Below are 20,463 nucleotides of genomic sequence, written 5' to 3'. Positions count from 1 at the left end.
GTCTCTGAGTCTCTGTTCATTTCTTCTTTCATCTTTTTTCTTTATGTTCCTCAGATTGGATAATCTCATTGACCTGCCTTCGAGTTTAGTGATTCTTTGTTCTGCCAGTCCCAATCTGCTGCTAAGCCCCTCTCATGAATGTTTTATTTCATTATGCTTTTCAAATCCATAATTTCTACTTGGTTCTTATTTATAATTTCTAGCTTTTTTAATGATACTATCTATGCAATGAGACATCATTCTTATACTTTCAGAATTAGCTTTCGTTAATTCTTGAAACATATTTATAATAGTTGACTTAAAGTCTTCTTTGTGTAGTAAGTCCAGTGTCTTGACTTCCTCAGGGGTAACTTACGTTGACTACTTTTTATCCTATGTATGGGCTATAGTTCCCAATTTCTTTGTGTGTTTCATAATTTTTGTTGACAACTGGGCATTTTGAATAATACCATTTTACGGATTTCTTCTTCTCCCCATGGTTTTTTTGTTATTGCTGTTTGTTGTTTTGTTTTTGTTACCATTCTTGCTGTATGTTTGCTTAGTGACTTTCCTGGACCAATTCCACAGAGTCTATATTCTTTGCTGTATATGGCTCTGCTCTGTTCTCTTTAACAGTCAACCAATTATTGAACAGAGATTTTCCTTAAATGCCTTAAACCAGCACCCAACAATAGATCCCGCAGCACTTGCCAGCAGGTTCTGTGCTTGTGTTGGGGCACATCTTCAGTGCTCTAGCAGGCAGTTTACAACTTCACCTTAGCCTCCATTTCTTGCTCACGAAGAGCCTAAAGGTCAGCCAGAGGTGAAAGATTAGGATTTTCTCAGTTTTTTTTTTTTCTGGGGATATGTATAGCTCTTTACATTTGCATGGCCTTTCAGATTTCCAGAAAGATTGTGGAGCTTTGTAAAGCTCCCTACAGACATCCCATTCCCAAATTTTTTTCTTTTATATTTTTGGTCAGCCTTTTGTTAGCTTCAGCTGTAAATACCACCTCAGGCAGTTACAATGTTAAACAGTTGTTTTATTTATTGTTTTTGATAAATGCCATGGTGGATAAAGTTGTTCATATAGAGCAAGATTTACTTCAGTTAGGTTAAATAAAGGCAAGCCCTGAGAATGAAGCTCTTCAGAAGCTGCTAATCAGGTTAAATAATGCCAGTTCTCTAGAGATGGGGCTTTTAGGGAGCTCCAAATCTGTTCTGTATCTTCCAGTGGCTGCTAAGCTACTGTTTTTTAAAACAGCTAGTTACAAAGCTCTTGGCTTTTACATCTTTTGCAGAGTAGAAGAGATGGAGATGGACTTGGGGCAAGTAAAAAGATTCTTAGCAAAATTCAGTCATTTTTCTCGGGAAAAGCACTCTTGGATTGTCAAAACCTTTAGTTAATTTCCAGAATTCTCAAAAAGTTGATTGTGAACTTTTTTTTTTTTTTGCAAGTGTTCTCATTGCTTTTATGCTGGAGCATATTTTCAGAGGTCCTTACTCCACCATTCTGAAGGCTCCATATTCCTCTGATTTTTTGGCTTTTGAATATATTTGAGTTCATTGGTGAAATTCTATAATTCATTGTCTTATCTATTTTCTTAAACATATAATTGAATGCTCATATTATTGAATCATAACTATTTACAGTATGTGTGTGATAACTCCACATGTGGGCCACTTGTGGTTCTATTTCTATCATGTGTTACCTACGCCCCCATCCTCTCTGGTCCTGTTCTTGATAATGTCTGGTAAATTTGATTGAATACTAGACTTGCCAATGAAAAATTATAGAATCCTGGGGTGATGGTACTTCCTTCTAGAGAGAATTCAACCTGTTCTCCAGTAGACAACTCAAACAGAGCAGATCACGTCAGTCCAATCAGAACTAAGCTAACTTGAGGTAGTGTTGTAGTTCTATTTTGCTGGCCTACTTCTGCTTCTCCTCTAAACCTGGGATATACCCTCCAAAAATATATTCTCAGATTTAACTAGGATCTCTCCTCCGTAGTATGCACTAATCTTCAATTTTTGTCTCTTAAGCTGATGAGATTGCTAAAAATCCCACTGTTTTGCATTTGGCTTCTTGGCCTCTTGCTCTCTGCAATTCAAGAATTTCGTAAATGCTTTAGAAGAAGATTGTCAAGTGATGGGCTCACTTTTTCATACCTCTCTTTTCTCAGAAAAGTTGGCCCTGAAAGTCCTGGCTGCTTTGGTAGCCCTGAAATCCAGTTATTACCTTCCCAACCCAGTGAGATCTGTTGGTTTCTCTGCCACTTGGCAGCTGTTCTCTGAAGAGCATCTAAGCTAAACAGACACGTACCCCAAGGTGGAAAGCATCTTGAAGAATACTGAGCTCATTTCATTGACCTTCCATTTTTTTCTGAGATCTTGGTCCATCATGTCCTTGCTGTTTGGAAATGTCTCTGATAACCTCAAAGCAGGTGTTTTCTTTAAAAAAAAAAAAATCTTTTTCTAATTTTTGTTAGCAGAGTGTATCTCTTTTACAAGTTACTTAACAGAGACAGAGGGGATGCCTTTGGTATTTTATTTTTTAGCATTATTTATTTAAGAACATGATTATTATACTCAAAATATACTCTCTTCCTTCTGCACTACAAGCCAACCAGTCATAGTGCTTTGAATGAGATCTTTGTGTGTCTGGCCTCTTATTCTTCTGTTGCTATGTTCTGACTGTTCTGCCCAATGTCTTGCTATATCTAAGATTACTTTATTTCATGGTGTTCTGTTCTTTGGCAGGGGGCAGGAGGGGAAGAGTATAAATATAAAAATTTGTATTTTTATTGCCTTTGGCTTTAAACTGCCTAAGATACCATGGAAATTTCTACTTCTTTTCCTTTAGAAGTCCTCATCTCGAGTAATAAATATTGATGACATCTAATTATGTTAAAGAAAAAAATATGCAATGACACTTGTTAAAGCACAGTAAGGCAGGCTTGATTCAGGACCGTTGGATAGTTACAGAGGCCACTGCAATGGGATTTTGCAGTAGGGAAGAGAGATTGGGCTCAGCTTTGCATAAAGTTCAGGCAAGTGAGGATTTGTAGTCAAATAGTTGGTTGAGGGTCAGAAGGAAAAATGACTAAGAGGTAACATCAAGGGTAAGGGGAGTTCTGACTAAACCAACCTAACAGAATTCTTGCTGAGGACAGGCCAAGGTGACTGGACTTCACCCAGAGGATAATGGAGGATGAAGAACCTTATATTGAGAGTGATTAGATATTGAGGTAGGGGGTTATTATAGTATAAATGTAGTGTTGCTTAGATTAATGTCATTGAAATTTCTTTTCCATGGATGGTATGTTCTAAAATAATAAGAAAATTTTAATTGACTCAGCAAGTTCATAGATCATATCTTCTGGATCAGCTAAAGCAATGTGCATCTAAAATATTAAAACACTGAATAAAACCATTCAAGGGAGTATTAACTATTGTCTGCTTCAATCCTGGGATGGCAACAGGAAGCTTGCCTGTAGTTAGATATGCAACTTAAACCACAATTATATTACGTTCAAAAAGGAGACCTCCTATAGCCTGTAGTGCTGATTTATTGCCTTGAGTCCTAACAATCTTTTCTGTGTCTCCTTTTCATATATAGTCAATAAAGCAATGCCAGGATACCACAATGGCTGAACTTTCTATGCTATACATTAGTAAAGTAATAAACTCAAAGACCTGGCCACAGTATTTTCCTCCTTGATGACCACAGGGTGTTTGTTTGGTATTGGTGTAACAGGATTCTTTTTGAATGAATGCGGTGCACTCTGGAACTCTCTGAAGATATACTCATATTTGTAGATTGAATTCTGCCTTTTCACTTCCCATTCTTAAAACCTGCCATCTATACTTGAAACAACACATACAGGGAGGAAAAAGAAAGGAGAGAGTCCTACAAAGCTGTTTTACAGACAACTACATTAGCTGGTCAGTCAATATAAATCAAATAAAAAGAGAAGCTCAGAAAAGACACACTATAAATATGTCCGTTTATTTTGTGTCTATGACAATCAATACGTCATCATATGTAGCAATTCCAAGGAAGCTATAGTTCCTGACTTACTAACTGGCGATGCAATAAACCTTTCCAGATTTTAGAGCGTATAGCATGGTATGGAAAGACCAAACGATGAGCTGCCTCTGCTGTTTGCTGCCTGAATAACCCTGAATAACCTAGAGAAAGCCTGACTTTTCTGAGCCTCAGTTTCACCACATGTAGAATAAAGATAACAATCAATGACCTGCTGCTATGATGTGAGTGTGTCCCCTCCAAATTTCAGGTGTGGAAATTTATTGGCCAGTGTAACAGGATTAAGAGATGGGACCCTTAAGAGGTGATGATTAGGCAATGAGGACTCCTTCCTTGTGAATGGGATTGACGCATTTGTTAAAGAGGTTTCACGCGGCATTCAGCTTGCTTGCCCTTATGCCACCATGTGAGGACATAGCATTCCTCCCCTCTGGAAGATGCAGCCCTTGTTAGACAAGCAAACTTGTTGGTACCTTGATCTTGGACTTACCAGCCTCCAAAACTGTGAGAAACAAATTTCTGTTCTTAATAAATTACCTAATCTTAGCTATTCTGCTATAGTAGCACAACCAAACGGACATCTGCTAATCTCATAGTGTGGCTCTGATGATTAACTGAGATTATATCTGTGAAACTTAATAACATATAAGCTCCACTGAACTGAATGGTATTATTATTTTTACAATTAATGAATCTTCTACAAATGATGAAGTTTATGTCTGGAATATTTTCCTGGATTCATTGTTTGGTCATTTGTGCTTTTATAAAATAGAAAATTATGACCTATGAGTACGAGTAAAATGAGTTAGTAGAAACCAGAAGTTCTGTTGGAAGCTTAGGCCATTGTTACCCAGATTACATTACATTTGTCACCAGGTAATTCAAGTGTTAAGTACATGAATATTTTTCTAATTTGCTAGTAATATTCATGTATAAGAAAAATACATAACCAGCACATCAAAACCATTATTTCACAGGTTTATAGCTAGCTGTCTATATTCATGCTAATATGAAGTTTCCTGTTTGAATAAATGTACTAAAAATGGAATCTACCTAAAGAGAAACATTAAATGAATAATAGTACAAATATGGATAGGCAAAAATATCACGAAGGTGATATCTGTACGACTAAAGTTTGGGAAACATTTGTAAAACAAGTCATTCTAGTAGAACAACAATGAAGACTAGAAAACCAACTAAATCCACCTCCACCATTTGGCTCCTATTTAATAACGTAATAACAAAGGTGTCTGTGACAGGTGGATAGTGACTTGCATCGAAGTGGGATGGACTTTGCAGGATTTGACAAATCATTTTCTGCCACCATGTACTTGAGTAGCTCTATCCTGGCAGAAACAGAAAGTTTCCTGACATAGGTGCTACTTACAGTAGTCCTCTCTTCTCTGTGATCTTCCTCTCTGAGGGCAGTAAACTGTGATTTGAAAATATTAAATGCAAAATTATTTTTAAATAAATAATTCAAAAGTTTTAAATTCAGTGCAGTTCCGGGTAGTGTGATGAAATCTCACGCTGTCTGGCCCCATCCTTCTCCATCCTACCTAGTATGTGAATCACTCATTTCACTAGCATCATCCATGCTGTCTGTGCTTTCTGACCACGAGTCACTCAGTAGCCATCTCCATTATCAGATGTTCTGGTACCACAGTGCTTGTGTTTGTCACCTTCACTTTACTTCACAGTGGCCCCAAAGCACAAGCATAGTGTTTCTGGCAATTCAGATACGCCAAAGAGAAACCATAAAGTGCTTCCTTTAAGCGAAAAGGTGGAAGTTCTTGACTTGATAAGGAAAGAAAAAACAATTGTATGCTGGGGTTGCTAAGGACTACATTAAGAATAAAACCTTCTGTTTTAGTCTGTTCTCACTCTGCTAATACAGACATACCTGAGACTGGATAATTTATAAGGGAAAGGAGGTTTAATGGACTCACAGTTCCACATGGCTGGGGAAGTCTCACAATCATGGCAGAAGATGAAGGAAGTGCAAAAGCACGTCTCACATGGCGGCAGGCAAAAGAGCTTGTGCAGGGGAACTCCCATTATTAAACCACAAGTAAGACTTACTCACTACCACCATAAAAGTAAGGGGGAACTGCCCTCATGATTCAGTTCCCTCCTCCTGACCCCACCCTTGGCACGTGGTGATTATTACAATTCAAGGTGAGATTTGGGTGGGGACACAGCCAAACCATATCATCTTCTATTTGTGAAATTGTAAAGAAGGAAAAAGAAATTTGTGCTAGTTTTGCTGTTGCACCTCAAACTACAAAAATTATGGCCACAGTACATAATAAGTGTTTACTGAAGATGGAAAAAAAGGCATTAAATTTGTGAGTGGAAGACATGAAAAGAAAACATGTTCCAATCGACAAAATGTTGCGACAGAAAGCATGGAGACTATACAGAGACTTCAGCAAGGGATCCCCTGAAAAAGTGACACTAGGCCATTTATTGCAAGTAAGGGATGGTTACATAGATTCAGGAATAGGTTTGGACTGACAAATATAAAAAATACTGAAGAGGTTGCATCTGCCAATGAAGAAGTTTCTGCCACCTTTCTGGCAAAGTTGAAGAAATAATTAGAAAGAAAGGATGCCACCTGAAGCAAATCTTCAAGTCTTCTGGAAGAAGATATAACGTGCATTCGTAAAAGTGCAAAGGAGGCACCAAGGCATAAAGCATATAAAGACAGATGAACTGTAGTACCACGTGGCATGGCTTCAAGGCATATGATAAAGCCAGGCATAGTGTACAAAGCGACGAACCTGGTACTCTTAGGAACAAAAATTATCTGCCCATGTTTTGGCAACATAATCAGAAAGCATGGGTGACAGCCATCTTGATTATGAAATGGTTCTACCAGTGTGTTATCCCAGAAGTAAAAAAAAAAAAAAATTACTTGGAAGACGAGTTGGAATTTAAGGTCCTGTTAATAATAGACAATGCTCCTAGCCATCCTAAATCTGTCTGCTGTAAAAACAAAGTGAAAATGTTCCGATTGTGTTTTTCCCTCTGAATACAACCTCATTGCTTCAGCCTTTTACTATCATTGAGTTTGTCAAGGCAACATACACCTGCCTTGTATTTGATCACATTTGATCAGCAACTGATGTAGACCCTAATCTGGATGTAATCTGTGCTGGAAATCATTCACTATTACAGACGCAATAACATTCATCAAAGCTGCAATGGACAAATTAGAACCAGAAGCTGCAAGCGCCTGCTGGAAGAGCTTAAGGAGTAAAGTTGTGAATGATTTGAAAGGCTTTCTGGGGATTGATGAAGAAGTTAGGAAAATCATTCACACAGCAAGAGAAGTTGGTGGAGGATTTGCCAACATACTTGATGAAGAAGTAGAACATATTGAAGGTTTTCAAGTGTTTCCAAATGAGGAATTGGAAGAATATGTTACCTACAGAGGAAGAGAAAGATGAAGAAGAAACTGAAGCAAAACCAGCTATGTGGGTATTACTGAAATTTGCCAAAGGGTTTCAAATTGTACAGACATCAAAGGACAAAATTATGGAATATGATCCTAGGATAGAACGCAGCATTAAAGTCACTGATAAGATCAAAGGACTGCAACATCTTGGCAACACTTTAATGAGTTAAAAAGAAAGAGACAATAACGTTCCGTTACAATGCTCTTCCAAAAGTTTTTGGCAAAAACAAACAAGCAAACAAAAACCTTCAACTATTGAGGATATCTAGACATCAATATCATCATCTCCTGACATCCAGCCATCCATGACATCATGGCTCATTCATCCAGGATCACCCAAATCAGATGCTCCTCCTTCTGATGTGTCCCCAGAAAGTCAATAGTAGCCTAACACTGCTTTACAGTGCCTAAGTAATTCATCCCATTTTGTCCCGTCACAAATGCATTTTATCATCTCACATAGGCACAAGAAAAGTAGGTACAGTACAGGAAGATATTTCAAGAGAGACCATATGCACATAATTCTTATTACAATATATTGTTTTGATAGTTTTATTAGTTACTGTTATGTATCTCTTACTGTTCCTAATTTGTAAATTAAACTTTATTATAAGTATGTATGTATAGGAAAAGTGCATAGTATATATACGTTTTTGTGCTATCCACGATTTCAGGCATCCAGTGGGGGTTGTGGAACTTGAGACTACCATATTCATGAGACAATAAATACAAGTCATAACAAAGTTCCCAAGGTGGTATTGGCCATTATAATTTTATTAACATTTATATGATACTATGCTGTCAGAATTCTTTGTAAACATTAGTTTTAGTTGATCTAAAGTTTACAGGGATTTTGTAGCCAAATGATACTCGAATATATTGGCCAACAGTAACTATCCAGATTAGTGAGAAAATGTCTTCAACTGTAACATTTCCTAGCCACTGACTCCCCCAGTGAATAGATAAAAGTCATTCAGTTGGCCGGGCACGATGGCTTATGCCTGTAATCCCAACACTTTGGGAGACCGAGGCAGGTGAATCACAATGTCAGGAATTCCAGACCAGCCTGACCAACATGGTGAAACCCTGTCTCTACTAAAAATAAAAAAATTAGCCAGGCATGGTGGCATGTGTCTATAATCCCAACTACTCAGGAGGCAGGAGGCTGAGGCAGGAGCATCACTTGAACCCAGGAGGTGGAAGTTGCAATGAGCTGAGATTGCCCCATTGCACTCCAGCTGGGCAACAGAGTGAGACTCTGTCTCAAAAAAAAAAAGTCATTCAGTTCTCCCTCCCTGATCCTACTATTCCAGAAAAGCAGCTCTGCATCATTTTCTTAACAATTTCCAGAGAAAGAAACAGCATCACTTTCTTTTGTGATATAGTTAAAGATTCCAATAAATCTTCCCTATTTCTGGCAAATAAATTCTCTTCCACTATGCTACTAAGTAAAGGTAGAAGTCTTCTTCATTACCATGAACACAAGAACTTCTTGTGTGATTGAAATATTATAATACATTAAAATATTAAATATTGAAATTTCTAAAATTTTGCTGTGAGACAAAAGAATATCACAACTCCATGTTTAATGTGTTAGTTCCAGTTTATTTCAAGTCTGTCTTTTAAGAATTTTGGTAGTCGATATTCAGACATGTAAAAACGCTGCCCAGGTAGTTTGTAACTATCTGAGGAATTAGCTCCAGATTGTTAAAATCTCCTGTCCTTCAGTCTTTCCATACCTTATTTTTTATTATGTTAGTTTCTGATGTTGCCGGATTCTACTTACACAGAGAAGGCTTCTGTGACAAGCTTTTTAAAAAATTGGTGGTAAAATGCATATAACATAAAATGTGCTACTTTAACCATTTTTAAGTGTATGATTTGGTGACACTGAGTCTATTCACATTGTTGTGCAACCATCACCACCATCCATCTCCAGAGCTTTTTTTCATTTCCCAAAACTGAAACTCCAAACACATTAAACAATAACTCCTCAATTATGACAGCCTTTTAAAAGAGAAATTTTAGAGCGACAACTTCTGCAGTTGTTCTTCAAAAATATTGGTATCTTTTTCCCTGATTTTGAAGACTCCTTTTCCAGCTGACGAATGCAGCTAGCTCTTCATTCCACACAGGCCACTCAGGCGCCTTCCCTACCCTGCAAAAGAGCCACAAGACTGGAGAAACAGCTGCTTCACAGTCTAGACTTATGGATGTGGTGTGTGTCTGTGTGTCTTAAACACATCACAGTTGCTGTGCAAAGAACAGATGGGACCCTGAACTCCTGCTAGATCCATTGGAACCCCCGTTTTGAATGTTAAGCAATGACCCACAGAGAGAACGTAACTTATTTTCTCCAGTTAGTAATCCCTTTCACAAACTGGAATCCTTCAAGTGCAAGAACACGTGAGTCAGTCTGAAGCTTCAACACTGGGGCTTCTTGGCTCCCATTCAGAGCTTTTGTTTGCTGAGACAGACAGTGCTTGAAGCCATAATGTGGCACAACCTGTCAACATGCAGGGATTTTCTCTGCTTTCCAAACACATGTGAGGCAGAGTGGCTCTCTGTGAAGTTCTGATGTTTTCTGGGGAATGCAAGTGTAATATACAAATCAAGAAGCAAAATATTTGTCATCAAAAGGAATAATGGGTTTGTACATCCGAGAGGCATATTCTGATTCATTGATAAGTTTGTTAAAATTACGTTTAGGTAAGATGTTTGTCTAGAACGCTCTACATAGGTATTGCCTTATGTAATATACATATGGTAGTCCTCCCTTATCCACAGGCTCACTCTCCAAATCCCAGAACTAGACACTTCATAAGTTTTAAATTGTGCACCATTCAGAGTATTGTTAAAAGTTTTCTATTTTATTGTGAGTTGTTAATCTTTTAGCGCATCTAATTTATAACAATTTATCACAGGTATATGTGTATAGGAACAAACATAGTCTATATGGGGCTTGGTATTATCTGTGGGTTCAGGCTCAACTGGGGGTCTTGGAACATATACACTAAGGACCAGGGAGGACTACTGTGTGTGCTTAGAATATAAATTACATCCTAAAGGATATTTACAAAGACCAGAATTATTCAAGAAAAGTAGTGGGCACTTATATTCCCCTTGATGTCACTCCTCTCTTCCAAAACCAGCATAATTATACAACAGGCAACACAGGAGACTTCTTTCATATTTTATGGTACTAAATATGAAGGTTTCTGGAACTGGAAACCTTAGTGAATAGTTTCAGCCTGATACTTGCGACCCACAGGTGCATAAACTGAAAGCATAGTAGACTTCAGGAGTCACACCTGTGGAGGTGTGTGTGGCCCAAAAAACAGATGGTTAGAGGAGGCTGTGCAGGCTATCCCAGATTTACAGTCCCAACCTGTTGGCAAGAACTGGGCAACCAGACTAGTACCTCACCCTCTGAAACTAAATGAATTAGTGCATTGCACCAATGAAAGAAAGAAGTCAATCAAATGATCCTGGGGATAATAAGAGTTTTCCTCTCTTCCAGGACCTCAGAATAATCCTGGTCCAGATTTGTAGTGTTAGCGGTAGGAATGCACAACCATCATCACTAAACAAAAGACAAGTCTTGGGTCATCTCTCTCATGATGAATTCCTTGCTTCCCCTCCATTTTGAAAAGACTTTATGTTTCAGGGACCTAATAATCTCTACTTTCCAGTTCCCTTGTGACAGCATCTTTCAGAGGAGCTTTTTTCCCCGTATTGAGAATTTCATCTATAGCTAAGGTCCTTTACCTAGGATTCAAATGGGCCTTTTCGGAGCTCCAAAGCAGGTGCAAACATTTTTTTCTTGTTGTCTTAAAAATTACTTTTGGGAGAAAATGTGTTTTAGTTAAATGTATTAGGATATTGTTTCCATCTACCATGCTACTAACTCACGTGTAGGATACATGGGGTTCCTTTGTGCATAGTTAGGTGATATACCATGGTCATTTTCATGCCTCGATCTTTCTTTCCATGGAATTAAAGTAAACACACCCTTCTGTTAGGATTATGTATATCTGTGTTATTTACATTGACCTAACTTAAGTTAGAAAATGTTAAAGAAAAGATGTAAAACAAAGGTTCCTTTCATCACTAAATGTGCAAACCCCCCTGTGCTTCTCGTGTACCAATTTTGTTGCCAGTGAAAGAATGAAGGTAATGAACCCAAAGAATTATCTTAAGTGTTCATTAAAAAAATACTTCAGATGGTGCAGAACTCGTTTGAGAAGATTTTCTTTGATAAGACTTTAATTTTACTAAAACTTGGGTTTGCTCTAGTTTGCCTTGGAGCATCTTAGTCAAGTGCACATCTCACTGCCAAGAACTTCACACATTTGGAGTGACTTTGATGGAGCCCTACAAATGGTCACATTGGTTTATGCTTAGAGCTGTGGGGAAAAAATGTGTTCATTCATCCATTCAACAGATATTAATGAGCATCTACTATGTTCCAAGCACTGTTCTAAGACCTGGGAACGTGGCAGTGAACTAAACAAGAAAAAAAAAATCTGCCTTTGTGAATTCTAGAAGAGAGAGACAGGCAAACATAAAAAAAAAAAAGAAGAAGAAAAGAAAATTATACAGCATATTAAGAGGGAATTAACTTTGGAAAACTTATTATAGGAAAGGAAGAGGGATTGCAATTTGGAATAGTATAGTCAGAATAGATCTAATAGAAAAGGTAGCATCTGAGCAAAGACTTAAAGGAGGTGAGAGAGTGAGACCTGAGATTATCTGGAGGAAGAGCCAGGCTTAGCACATGCAAAGGCCTTGAGGTAGCAGCATACCCGCCATATTCCAGGAATAATACAAAGGCCAGTATGGCCAAGCAACACAGTGAGTGAGGAGAAACGCAGTAGAAATGAGAGAGATAAGAGAATAGGTGGGAGATTGTACAGGGTCCTAAAGTCAATTGTAAGGAATTCAGCTTTTGCTCTGAAATGCTGAGCCAATGAAAGGTTTTAAATAAATGGTACGATTTTGTTTTTGCTTTAGAAGGAGCACTATGAATACAGTGTTGAGATTGCAGGAGACAAGAGTAGTTGGGAAGCTGTTGCATTAATCCAAGCGAGAAATGATAGCAGCTTGGACCACGGTGATAGCAGTGGAGGCGGTAAGAAGAGAAGTGACTGGATTATGAATATATTTTAAAGGTACAGCCGATGGGAATTCCTGATAGCCTTGATGTGGAGAATGAGAGAAAGAGAGTAGTGGCATGTGACTCACAGGTTTGGGTGTGAGAGACTGGACATTGAGTCTACTTCAGGCTGTTAGGAGTTGAGTTTTGGATATGTTCAGTGTGAGATGTCTACTTGACAGTGAGTGGAGATGTCCATTAGACAGGTTGAACAAATCCAGATTTCAGCAAGAAGGTTGAAAATTTGAATTTGAGATATAGCAACATATTTGATATTTAAAGCCCTGAAACAAGATAAGATCATCAAGGAAGCGAGAATAGTGAAGTAAAAACTGGACCTTGGGGCACTCCAGGGTCAAGAGGTCAGGAAAGAAAGAGTGGAATTGGCAAAAAAAAAAAAAAAATGTGAACCGGAAAGGAATGACCAGTGAAGGAGAAGAAAAAGCTGAGAATTCAGTACCTTGCAAGTCAAGGTAAGAAAGTAATTCTACTTTCTGAAGTAAGAAGTAAACTATTATGTCCGATGTTACTGATGGTACAAAAATAACAAAGACTGAAAACCACTGGATTTCGTAATGAGGATGTCATCAGTGAGCATTCCAGAACATTTATAGCATTTTTGCTAATATTTTTAAGCATATCATGGGAAAGTTGGCAGCTATGCCATTTCCCTTTAGCATCCATCTGGACGAAACTACTGCCAATGAGATGAAAAGTTGAAATTGACCAGATGTCAAATGTAGCATACCAGATCAAGACACTCTCACAACTTCAATTTCTTATTTAAACCAATTATCCTTCTAATTAAAATTTACTTTTGAACAGGGCTGAAGTGTATGTCGTCTTTAGAGTACCCTCAAGGAGGTTTTTGATTTCCACTCGTTCACTGCATTCAGGAATCCCCAGCTAGTGGAGCCTTTCGTGGCACCATGCCTTGATAACAGGCAACCTGAAGTCACAGACACAGAACTCTGCTCTGATTCTGCTTTTTGGGGGCAGCATCATTCCTTAGATGTGACTGGTTGATAGAGGCCACATCCTATGAATCAGTTAGCCCAGTTTTGCAGGGTAAAAACTTTATAGAGTAAAACACTGGGGGAAGGGGTTGCACTGTGCACACAGTTTATTAAGACCAACGATGCTTTCTCCCACTGTTTTAATAAGTCTATAGAACTTCTCAGATTTGTGTTTATAGAAATAAGAAAAGGAGAAAGGCCTCTCAGGCACATACAGGGGACTACCATCCAATTCTTGTTGGGATATCTTGATCACCATATTTTGGGGAATGCTTATTTAGAGTTCATTGATTAAACTTCAAACTATAAAGAAACCATTTCATTTGCATGTATTATTTGGGATCTCTTTATTTTTCCCCTTGATTTGGTCACAATTTCATCATGAAATAATGAGACATATGATACTTTGTAAAGATTACTTTTTACATCATATATTTTAAAAATAAAATTGGCAAATGTTCGTGTTTGCTTGGGCTGCCATAACAAAATATCATAGGCTAGATGGTTTAAACAACAGAAATTTACCTCTCACAGTTTTGGAGGCTGGAAAGCCCGACATCAAGGTGCCAGCTGTTTCCGTTCCTGGCACGGGCTCTTTTCCTGTGCTGCAGACAGGCACCATCTCTCTCTCTGCTCACATGGCCTTTCCTTGGTGTGTGCACCTGAAGAGAGAAAACAAGCTCCCTGGTGTCACTTCTTATGGGGCACTACTGCCATCAGGAGGGCTTCAGCCTCATGACCTTGTCTAGCCCTAATTATCTCCCCAGGGCCTCATCTTCAGTTACTATCACACTAGGGTTAGGGCTTCAACATATGAATTTGGGGAGACACATACAAACATTCCAAACACAAATATAACACCGAACAAGGCAACAAAGTTGCATGCAAACTTTCTTTGTGTATTTTTCAAATAGAAGAGGTCTAAACTTTTCATCAAGTGATCAAAGGTTAGGAACTACTGATTCAGGAGTTCTTTGGAATAATGTTCAGGGCCTTTGGAATAATGGGCCTCAGATACACAGAATTATATTACCAGTGAACTACTCTAGAAAAGTCCTCTTGTATTACTATTCACGTACAGTTTTACTTCAGTGACATGTTAGTGATTGTTTAACACCAACTGGCTCTCTTTGGGAAGGATGTGATGACTTGTATACATATCCAGTTTCAGTGGTGTAAATAGTCCCATCATGGCACATTTCCAGCTATGAATGTGAAGTCAGTTGGAGCTGGGAGAGGATGCATACAATGGACTCTTGGAAGCCTGTGGAAGCTGGCTGCAGCATGCCACTGTCTTACCTACATGCCGACTAATCCTGTTTCTGCCTGAAACCAACAAATTAAAAAATAGCAATAAAATTAGAAAAGAAAATTGGAAAGGCAATTTTAAAATGTTACAGAATATGTTTTCATGACTAAAAAAAGCAACACAAAAAACTTTAGGAATTGAGCAGGACAGAAAAATAATGGACTACGCATGACATGTGAGCATACGTCATGTTATTTAATTCCCACAATTCTGTAGCACAGGTGTTATCAACCCTTATCTTAAAATGATGAATGTAAGTTCAGAGATTATTCATTAGACCAGAATCACATAGACAACAAACAAAGTCAAGACTTGAACCCAGATCTACCTGACTACAAAACCCACTCTCTCTCTCATTCCAAACCAACATCTGGAAGCTTTAGAATATTGTCCACGAAGGAGTAATATAAATTCTGACGTGTTAGTCACTGTATCAGTGGCATAATACTAGTATATTAATTACCTCTTGTATATTAAACTGAATTATGAAACATTAAATTTAAGAAAACATTTTTCTGGTCTCATTTTTGTAGCTTATTCTCTTTAGATAATATGTATTCAAAATTATAAAACCCTTTATCAATACTTCTAGTCAGGTCATCTTGACCTGAAATTCTGAAAGAACATTATGGAAGGAGAAAATGTAATTTGTGTCCTTTTTGACGATACCTGCTTTTCATTCTTATCAAGGCTACTACATGTACATCGAGGCCTCCCACATGGTGTATGGACAAAAAGCACGCCTTTTGTCCAGGCCTCTGCGAGGAGTCTCCGGAAAACACTGCTTGACCTTTTTCTACCACATGTATGGAGGGGGGACTGGACTGCTGAGTGTTTATCTGAAGAAGGAAGAAGACAGTGAAGAGTCCCTCTTATGGAGGAGGAGAGGTGAACAGAGCATTTCCTGGCTACGAGCACTGATTGAATACAGCTGTGAGAGGCAACACCAGGTAAGCCAAGAGACGTAAGAACCAAGCAATGGAAAACATGTGTAGGAGCTTCTGATGTTCCTTCTTATTTTTGCTACCAGAGAGAATATTTTGTTCTTTTTCAGGGTCATAGATAAAGGCAGGATTGAGAGAGAGTAAACATGATTAGTTTATACATTGATTCAATCTAAGCAGTGACAGGGAGAGAAAGCTTTGGAAATTTAAGCATAAAGTGATTTTTTTGCATTTCTACGATAAAAGTAAATCTATTTTTGTCTTGATACATTATGGGTGTCAAGTATATTTCTGTGCATCCTGAAAATCTCCAAAATGAAGTCTTCTTTTCCTCTAAATATGGTATTACCATATTTACCAAATTAGTTGCAGCTGCATCTTTTACTCATCATTACCCACATACATGTAAGAGCTTTTGCTTTAAGCCTCTATTTAACAGTGAGTATGGTCTAGAGCAGGTAGTTTTTTTGTGGTTTTTTTTTTTAATGCCTCTGCCTCAATCACTGCATTGTTGCAAAAGAAACTGAGAGACTTGATCCTAAGTCCTGGGTCTCCTCTCATGTGCTATAGAAGATCTCCATTCTAGATGTTCTCTATCATAAAGCAATCTGGGGAGCAATAGGCAACATCCTTTTAAATTCTGGTAGGTAGGGGCTAAGCAGTCAGTCTAGCCTGGAGAATCACACCTGCCTTCTGATAGTCACACATTTTACCTGCCTGTCACAAGCCAAAGCTCCAGAAAGCTGTAGGAGATAACCTTCAGATTTCTGACTGTTATTAAAATTGCTCTGTAGAATTCTCAAGTGTGACCTCCAACTAAAGGCACATCTTCCTACTCATCCTTACTTCCAGCTGATAAACCTCCTGGACCAGCACTCAGGTTTTAACCACTGGCTGCCTGGTCTAAACCCAGATCTTCCTGGGAAGAGATATCCAAATTCAGGGCTTTATTTTGCACCAATCTATGACCAAAAATAATTTTCTACAGCTAAAAATGGGAAGGAATTGCAGAAGCTCAGATGGCCAAGTTGCGGTGCAGTCAAGGGAGTTACACTGTTAAAGAGCAAATGACAGGGAAGATGAGCCGTATCTGGGCAAGGCCCATTATCCCAACATGGATAAACTGTCTAGACATTTGGCAAAGAATAACAGGTAGCTTCAGGAATCATTTTATAGTGATTTAATGTCTGTTCACAAGAAGAAAGTGGATGGCTCAGGAACTTACTAATATAATTGATCATTATTCAGAGATAATAGATTAATTTTGTTAGGCTATTAGGGTACTCCTACTCTATTCAAATGGTTCTCAACGTGTTATCCAAGTACCAGTACCATCAATACCTGAAATGCAAATTCACTGAAAATGCAAATTCTCAGGCCCCACTTTAAAAACAATGAATCAGAAACTGAGGATTTTGGGGCCCCAGAAATTTGCTTATAAGCCCTGCAGGTGAATCTGGTGCATGCTAAAGATAGAGAATCTCTATGCTAGACTAAATGAATCTAAATCTTTTGGGGTGGCACCTGGGCATTGATTTTTTTATTTAACTCTCAAGTGATACTGATGCACAAGTGCTCTAAGATTTGAGTTCTGGGAACAGGGAACTTCTCGGTATCTAAGACTTGGGGATCAGATGCATGGCCTTGCACATAACAGACTTACTGCGTAGATGGATATTTGAAATGGTTTTGAGTACAGAGTAGTGCGGCATCTGAAATGGCATCTAGGGCTCTTCAAATGGTACAGAACAGCCTTGGAGACTTCCAGCTCACAGTCTGGGAAGAAGACTCCAGAATGCTACCCCTTGGATTAGAATGGAACAGATAACAATCTCATTTTCGTTAGTGATTCCCTCAGGAATTCAAATGATGGCAGGACAACCAGGCTGAACTAGTTGCTCCAAAACATCCTAGTGTCTAATAAAACACAGACACACTCACATGCAAATAGATCAGCCATCTGCTACATGCCAGGCACTTACAGTGCTAAGAGCTGTACATAAGTTCTTTCAACTGATCCTATTTCCCCATTTTACAGGTGGGGAAAAGTAAATATCTGGCTGATAAGTGGCTGAATGAGAAGCAGATCTGCATGGTTCCAAAGTTTGTATCCCTAAGCCACTGTTCTACACTGCCTCCCACCACAGAAGTTCCAGAATAATCCTCATTGGCCTGATGGTTACGAGCACTGCATTATTTTGGAGACATCTTTTACTCTCTGAGAGAGTTTATACATTCTCAAAACGGGATAATAATTCCTAGTTAGCTGTGCTGACATTGCCAGAGTTAGAGTCAAAGGAGATTATGTATGTGAAAGGGTTTTTATAAACTTTAAAGTACCAAAATAAAAAAAGATATTATCACTGTTCTAACAACATATTCTCACCTTAGTCTCCCTAGTCACTAATTCACATCACCACGGCAGAATTGATATTCTCAATAGCTACATCAGGCATCCAGACTGAGCTCCTGTTGTTTGAGACCAAAATATCTCATCTTAATAAATATGTATTATTCACTTGCTATTCTAGGTGCTGAAGGTACTGCAATGAATATAATATATAAAGTTCTTACTTGTTTGGAGTTTACACTCTAGTGGGGAGGAAGTAAAAAATGCAAGCCAAAGCTGGGCACAGAAGCTCATATCTATAATCCCAGCACTCTGGGAGGCTGAGGTGGGAGGATTGCCTAAGGCCAGGAGTTTGAGATCAGCTTGGCAACATATTGAGACCCTGTCTCTAAAACAAAAACCAAGCCAAAACAAACACACAGCATGCATATATACATATATATGCATGCTGTGTGTTTGTGTGTATATACACACAAACACAGCATATGTGTGTATATACACACACAATGTAACATCAGATAATAATAAGTGCTATGAAGAAGAAGTCAAGCTGAGCTCATGGATGTAGAGAGTAGAATGATGGTTACTGGAGGCTGGGAGAAGTGGGAGGAGGGAATGGGGAGTTATTGGTCAAAGGCTATAAAGTTTCAGATGGACAGGAGGAATATGTTTTTTAGATTTGTTGAACAGAGGATGCCTGTAGTCAATAATGTATATTTCAAAGAGTAAATTTCACATCTTACCACAAAAAATGATAAATAAGTGAGGTGATGGATATGTTAATTAGCTTGATTTAATATTTCACATTTTGTTTATATATATATATATATATATATATATATATATATACACACACACATATATATAAAACATCACATTGTACCCCATAAAGGTATAAAATTGTGATTTATCCATTAAAAATAATATTGATTTAAGAAGAAGAGGAGGGAAAAGAAGAGGAAGAAGTAGTCAAGCTGATCAGGTGCTGAGGTCAAAGAAGTATCGGGATAATCATGAAAAGCCTTAGAGGCTGTGGTGAAGAGTTTGAAATTTATTCCAAAAGCATTAAGAAGCCATCGCACAGCTTTAGGGTAATGTGATCTGATTTTGAAATGATCAGTCCAGGTACTGTGTGGAAAGAATACTGTAACAAGACAAGGAGACTTTGGGGGCTGCTGCAGTAGTTCTGGCAAAAGGAGTGGTGGCTTAGGCTATGTAGCAGAAGTGAGAAGATGTCATCAGAAGCCCACGGGACTTCTTATGTATAGAATGTAGAGTCTGAGGGAAAGGGAAACATCAAGATGACTCCAAAGCATTTGGCCCAAGCAGTTACTAAAATGAATTGAGATATCATTTATTGAGATGCGGAAGACTTGAGGCAGAGCAGACCTGAAGTGAAGGCAGTGTGTGCAGAAAGGAAATTAATAGACTTCTCAGTGGGGACATGTTAACTTTTTATGTCTATTAGAAATCCAAATGGCTATAAGTAAATAATAGGATATGAGATAAGTTCAGGGAAGAGAACAGAGTTAGGGAAATAAATGTGTGCAGCATCAATGGGGGTGGGCAGGTGGAGGTGGTATTTACAGTGTGGTCTGCTGCCATTTGAGATTGATCCTATGGGGAAAATATGTGGGTGGCCTCCTAAAGGCATTCCACTCATTAGATCATCCCTGTGGGAAAAAGAAATGCATCAAATGGCAAATTTTTAATCATGCTTCTTCCTAAAAGATTTATTAGTGCTAAGCAGAAACTGACTCACTATTGATCAAAAGCACAAAATCATTCTATTTCCTGTGGATTCCCTGATTACCTCTCCTCTCCTGCTTTCAGGACTTGTCTTTTGATTTCTTAGATTTTGATGCCATTGAAATAAAGTGTTATACAAATTCCCAGCTCACTGAAATATTTACATCAGTTATATTATTAATTACACTGTGTGACATTTACTAGGGATTTCTATGCACTGCATACTCAGCTAAGACTCAGGTTAGCTGGGTGCGGTGACTCATACCTATAATCCCAGCACTTTGGGAGGCTGTAACCAGGGAGATCTCTTGAGCCCAAGAGTTCCAGACCAGCCTGGGCAACATGGCAAAACCCTGTCTCCTCTAAAAATACAAAAATTACCCTGGCATGATGGTGCATGCCTGTAGTCCCAACTCCTAGGGAGCGTGAGGCAGGAGGATCACTTGAACC

The 20,463-nt window shown here is 38.4% G+C and overlaps 1 protein-coding gene across 2 annotated transcripts in view; it reads left to right on the top strand.

Moving 5' to 3' along the window:
* Positions 1-20,463, top strand: part of MAMDC2 (MAM domain containing 2) — a 163,604-nt gene that overhangs the window by 139,176 nt on the left and 3,965 nt on the right. For both annotated transcript variants that reach the window (XR_002478284.2, XM_012453854.2), the window contains exon 12: positions 15,661-15,920. Coding sequence is in view for 1 of the 2 variants with exons in the window: in XM_012453854.2 (XP_012309277.2) it covers positions 15,661-15,920 (260 nt within the window). In the remaining variant the exon portion in view is untranslated. The remainder of the gene's footprint in view (positions 1-15,660; positions 15,921-20,463) is intronic.

The sequence above is a fragment of the Aotus nancymaae genome, unplaced genomic scaffold, assembly GCF_030222135.1.
Source record: "Aotus nancymaae isolate 86718 unplaced genomic scaffold, 86718_ANA_hifiasm-v0.15.2.pri h1tg000041l, whole genome shotgun sequence".
Lineage (NCBI taxonomy): Eukaryota > Metazoa > Chordata > Mammalia > Primates > Aotidae > Aotus > Aotus nancymaae.
Note: the sequence above shows the minus strand (reverse complement) of the source record. Positions and strands in the feature narration are given on the sequence as shown.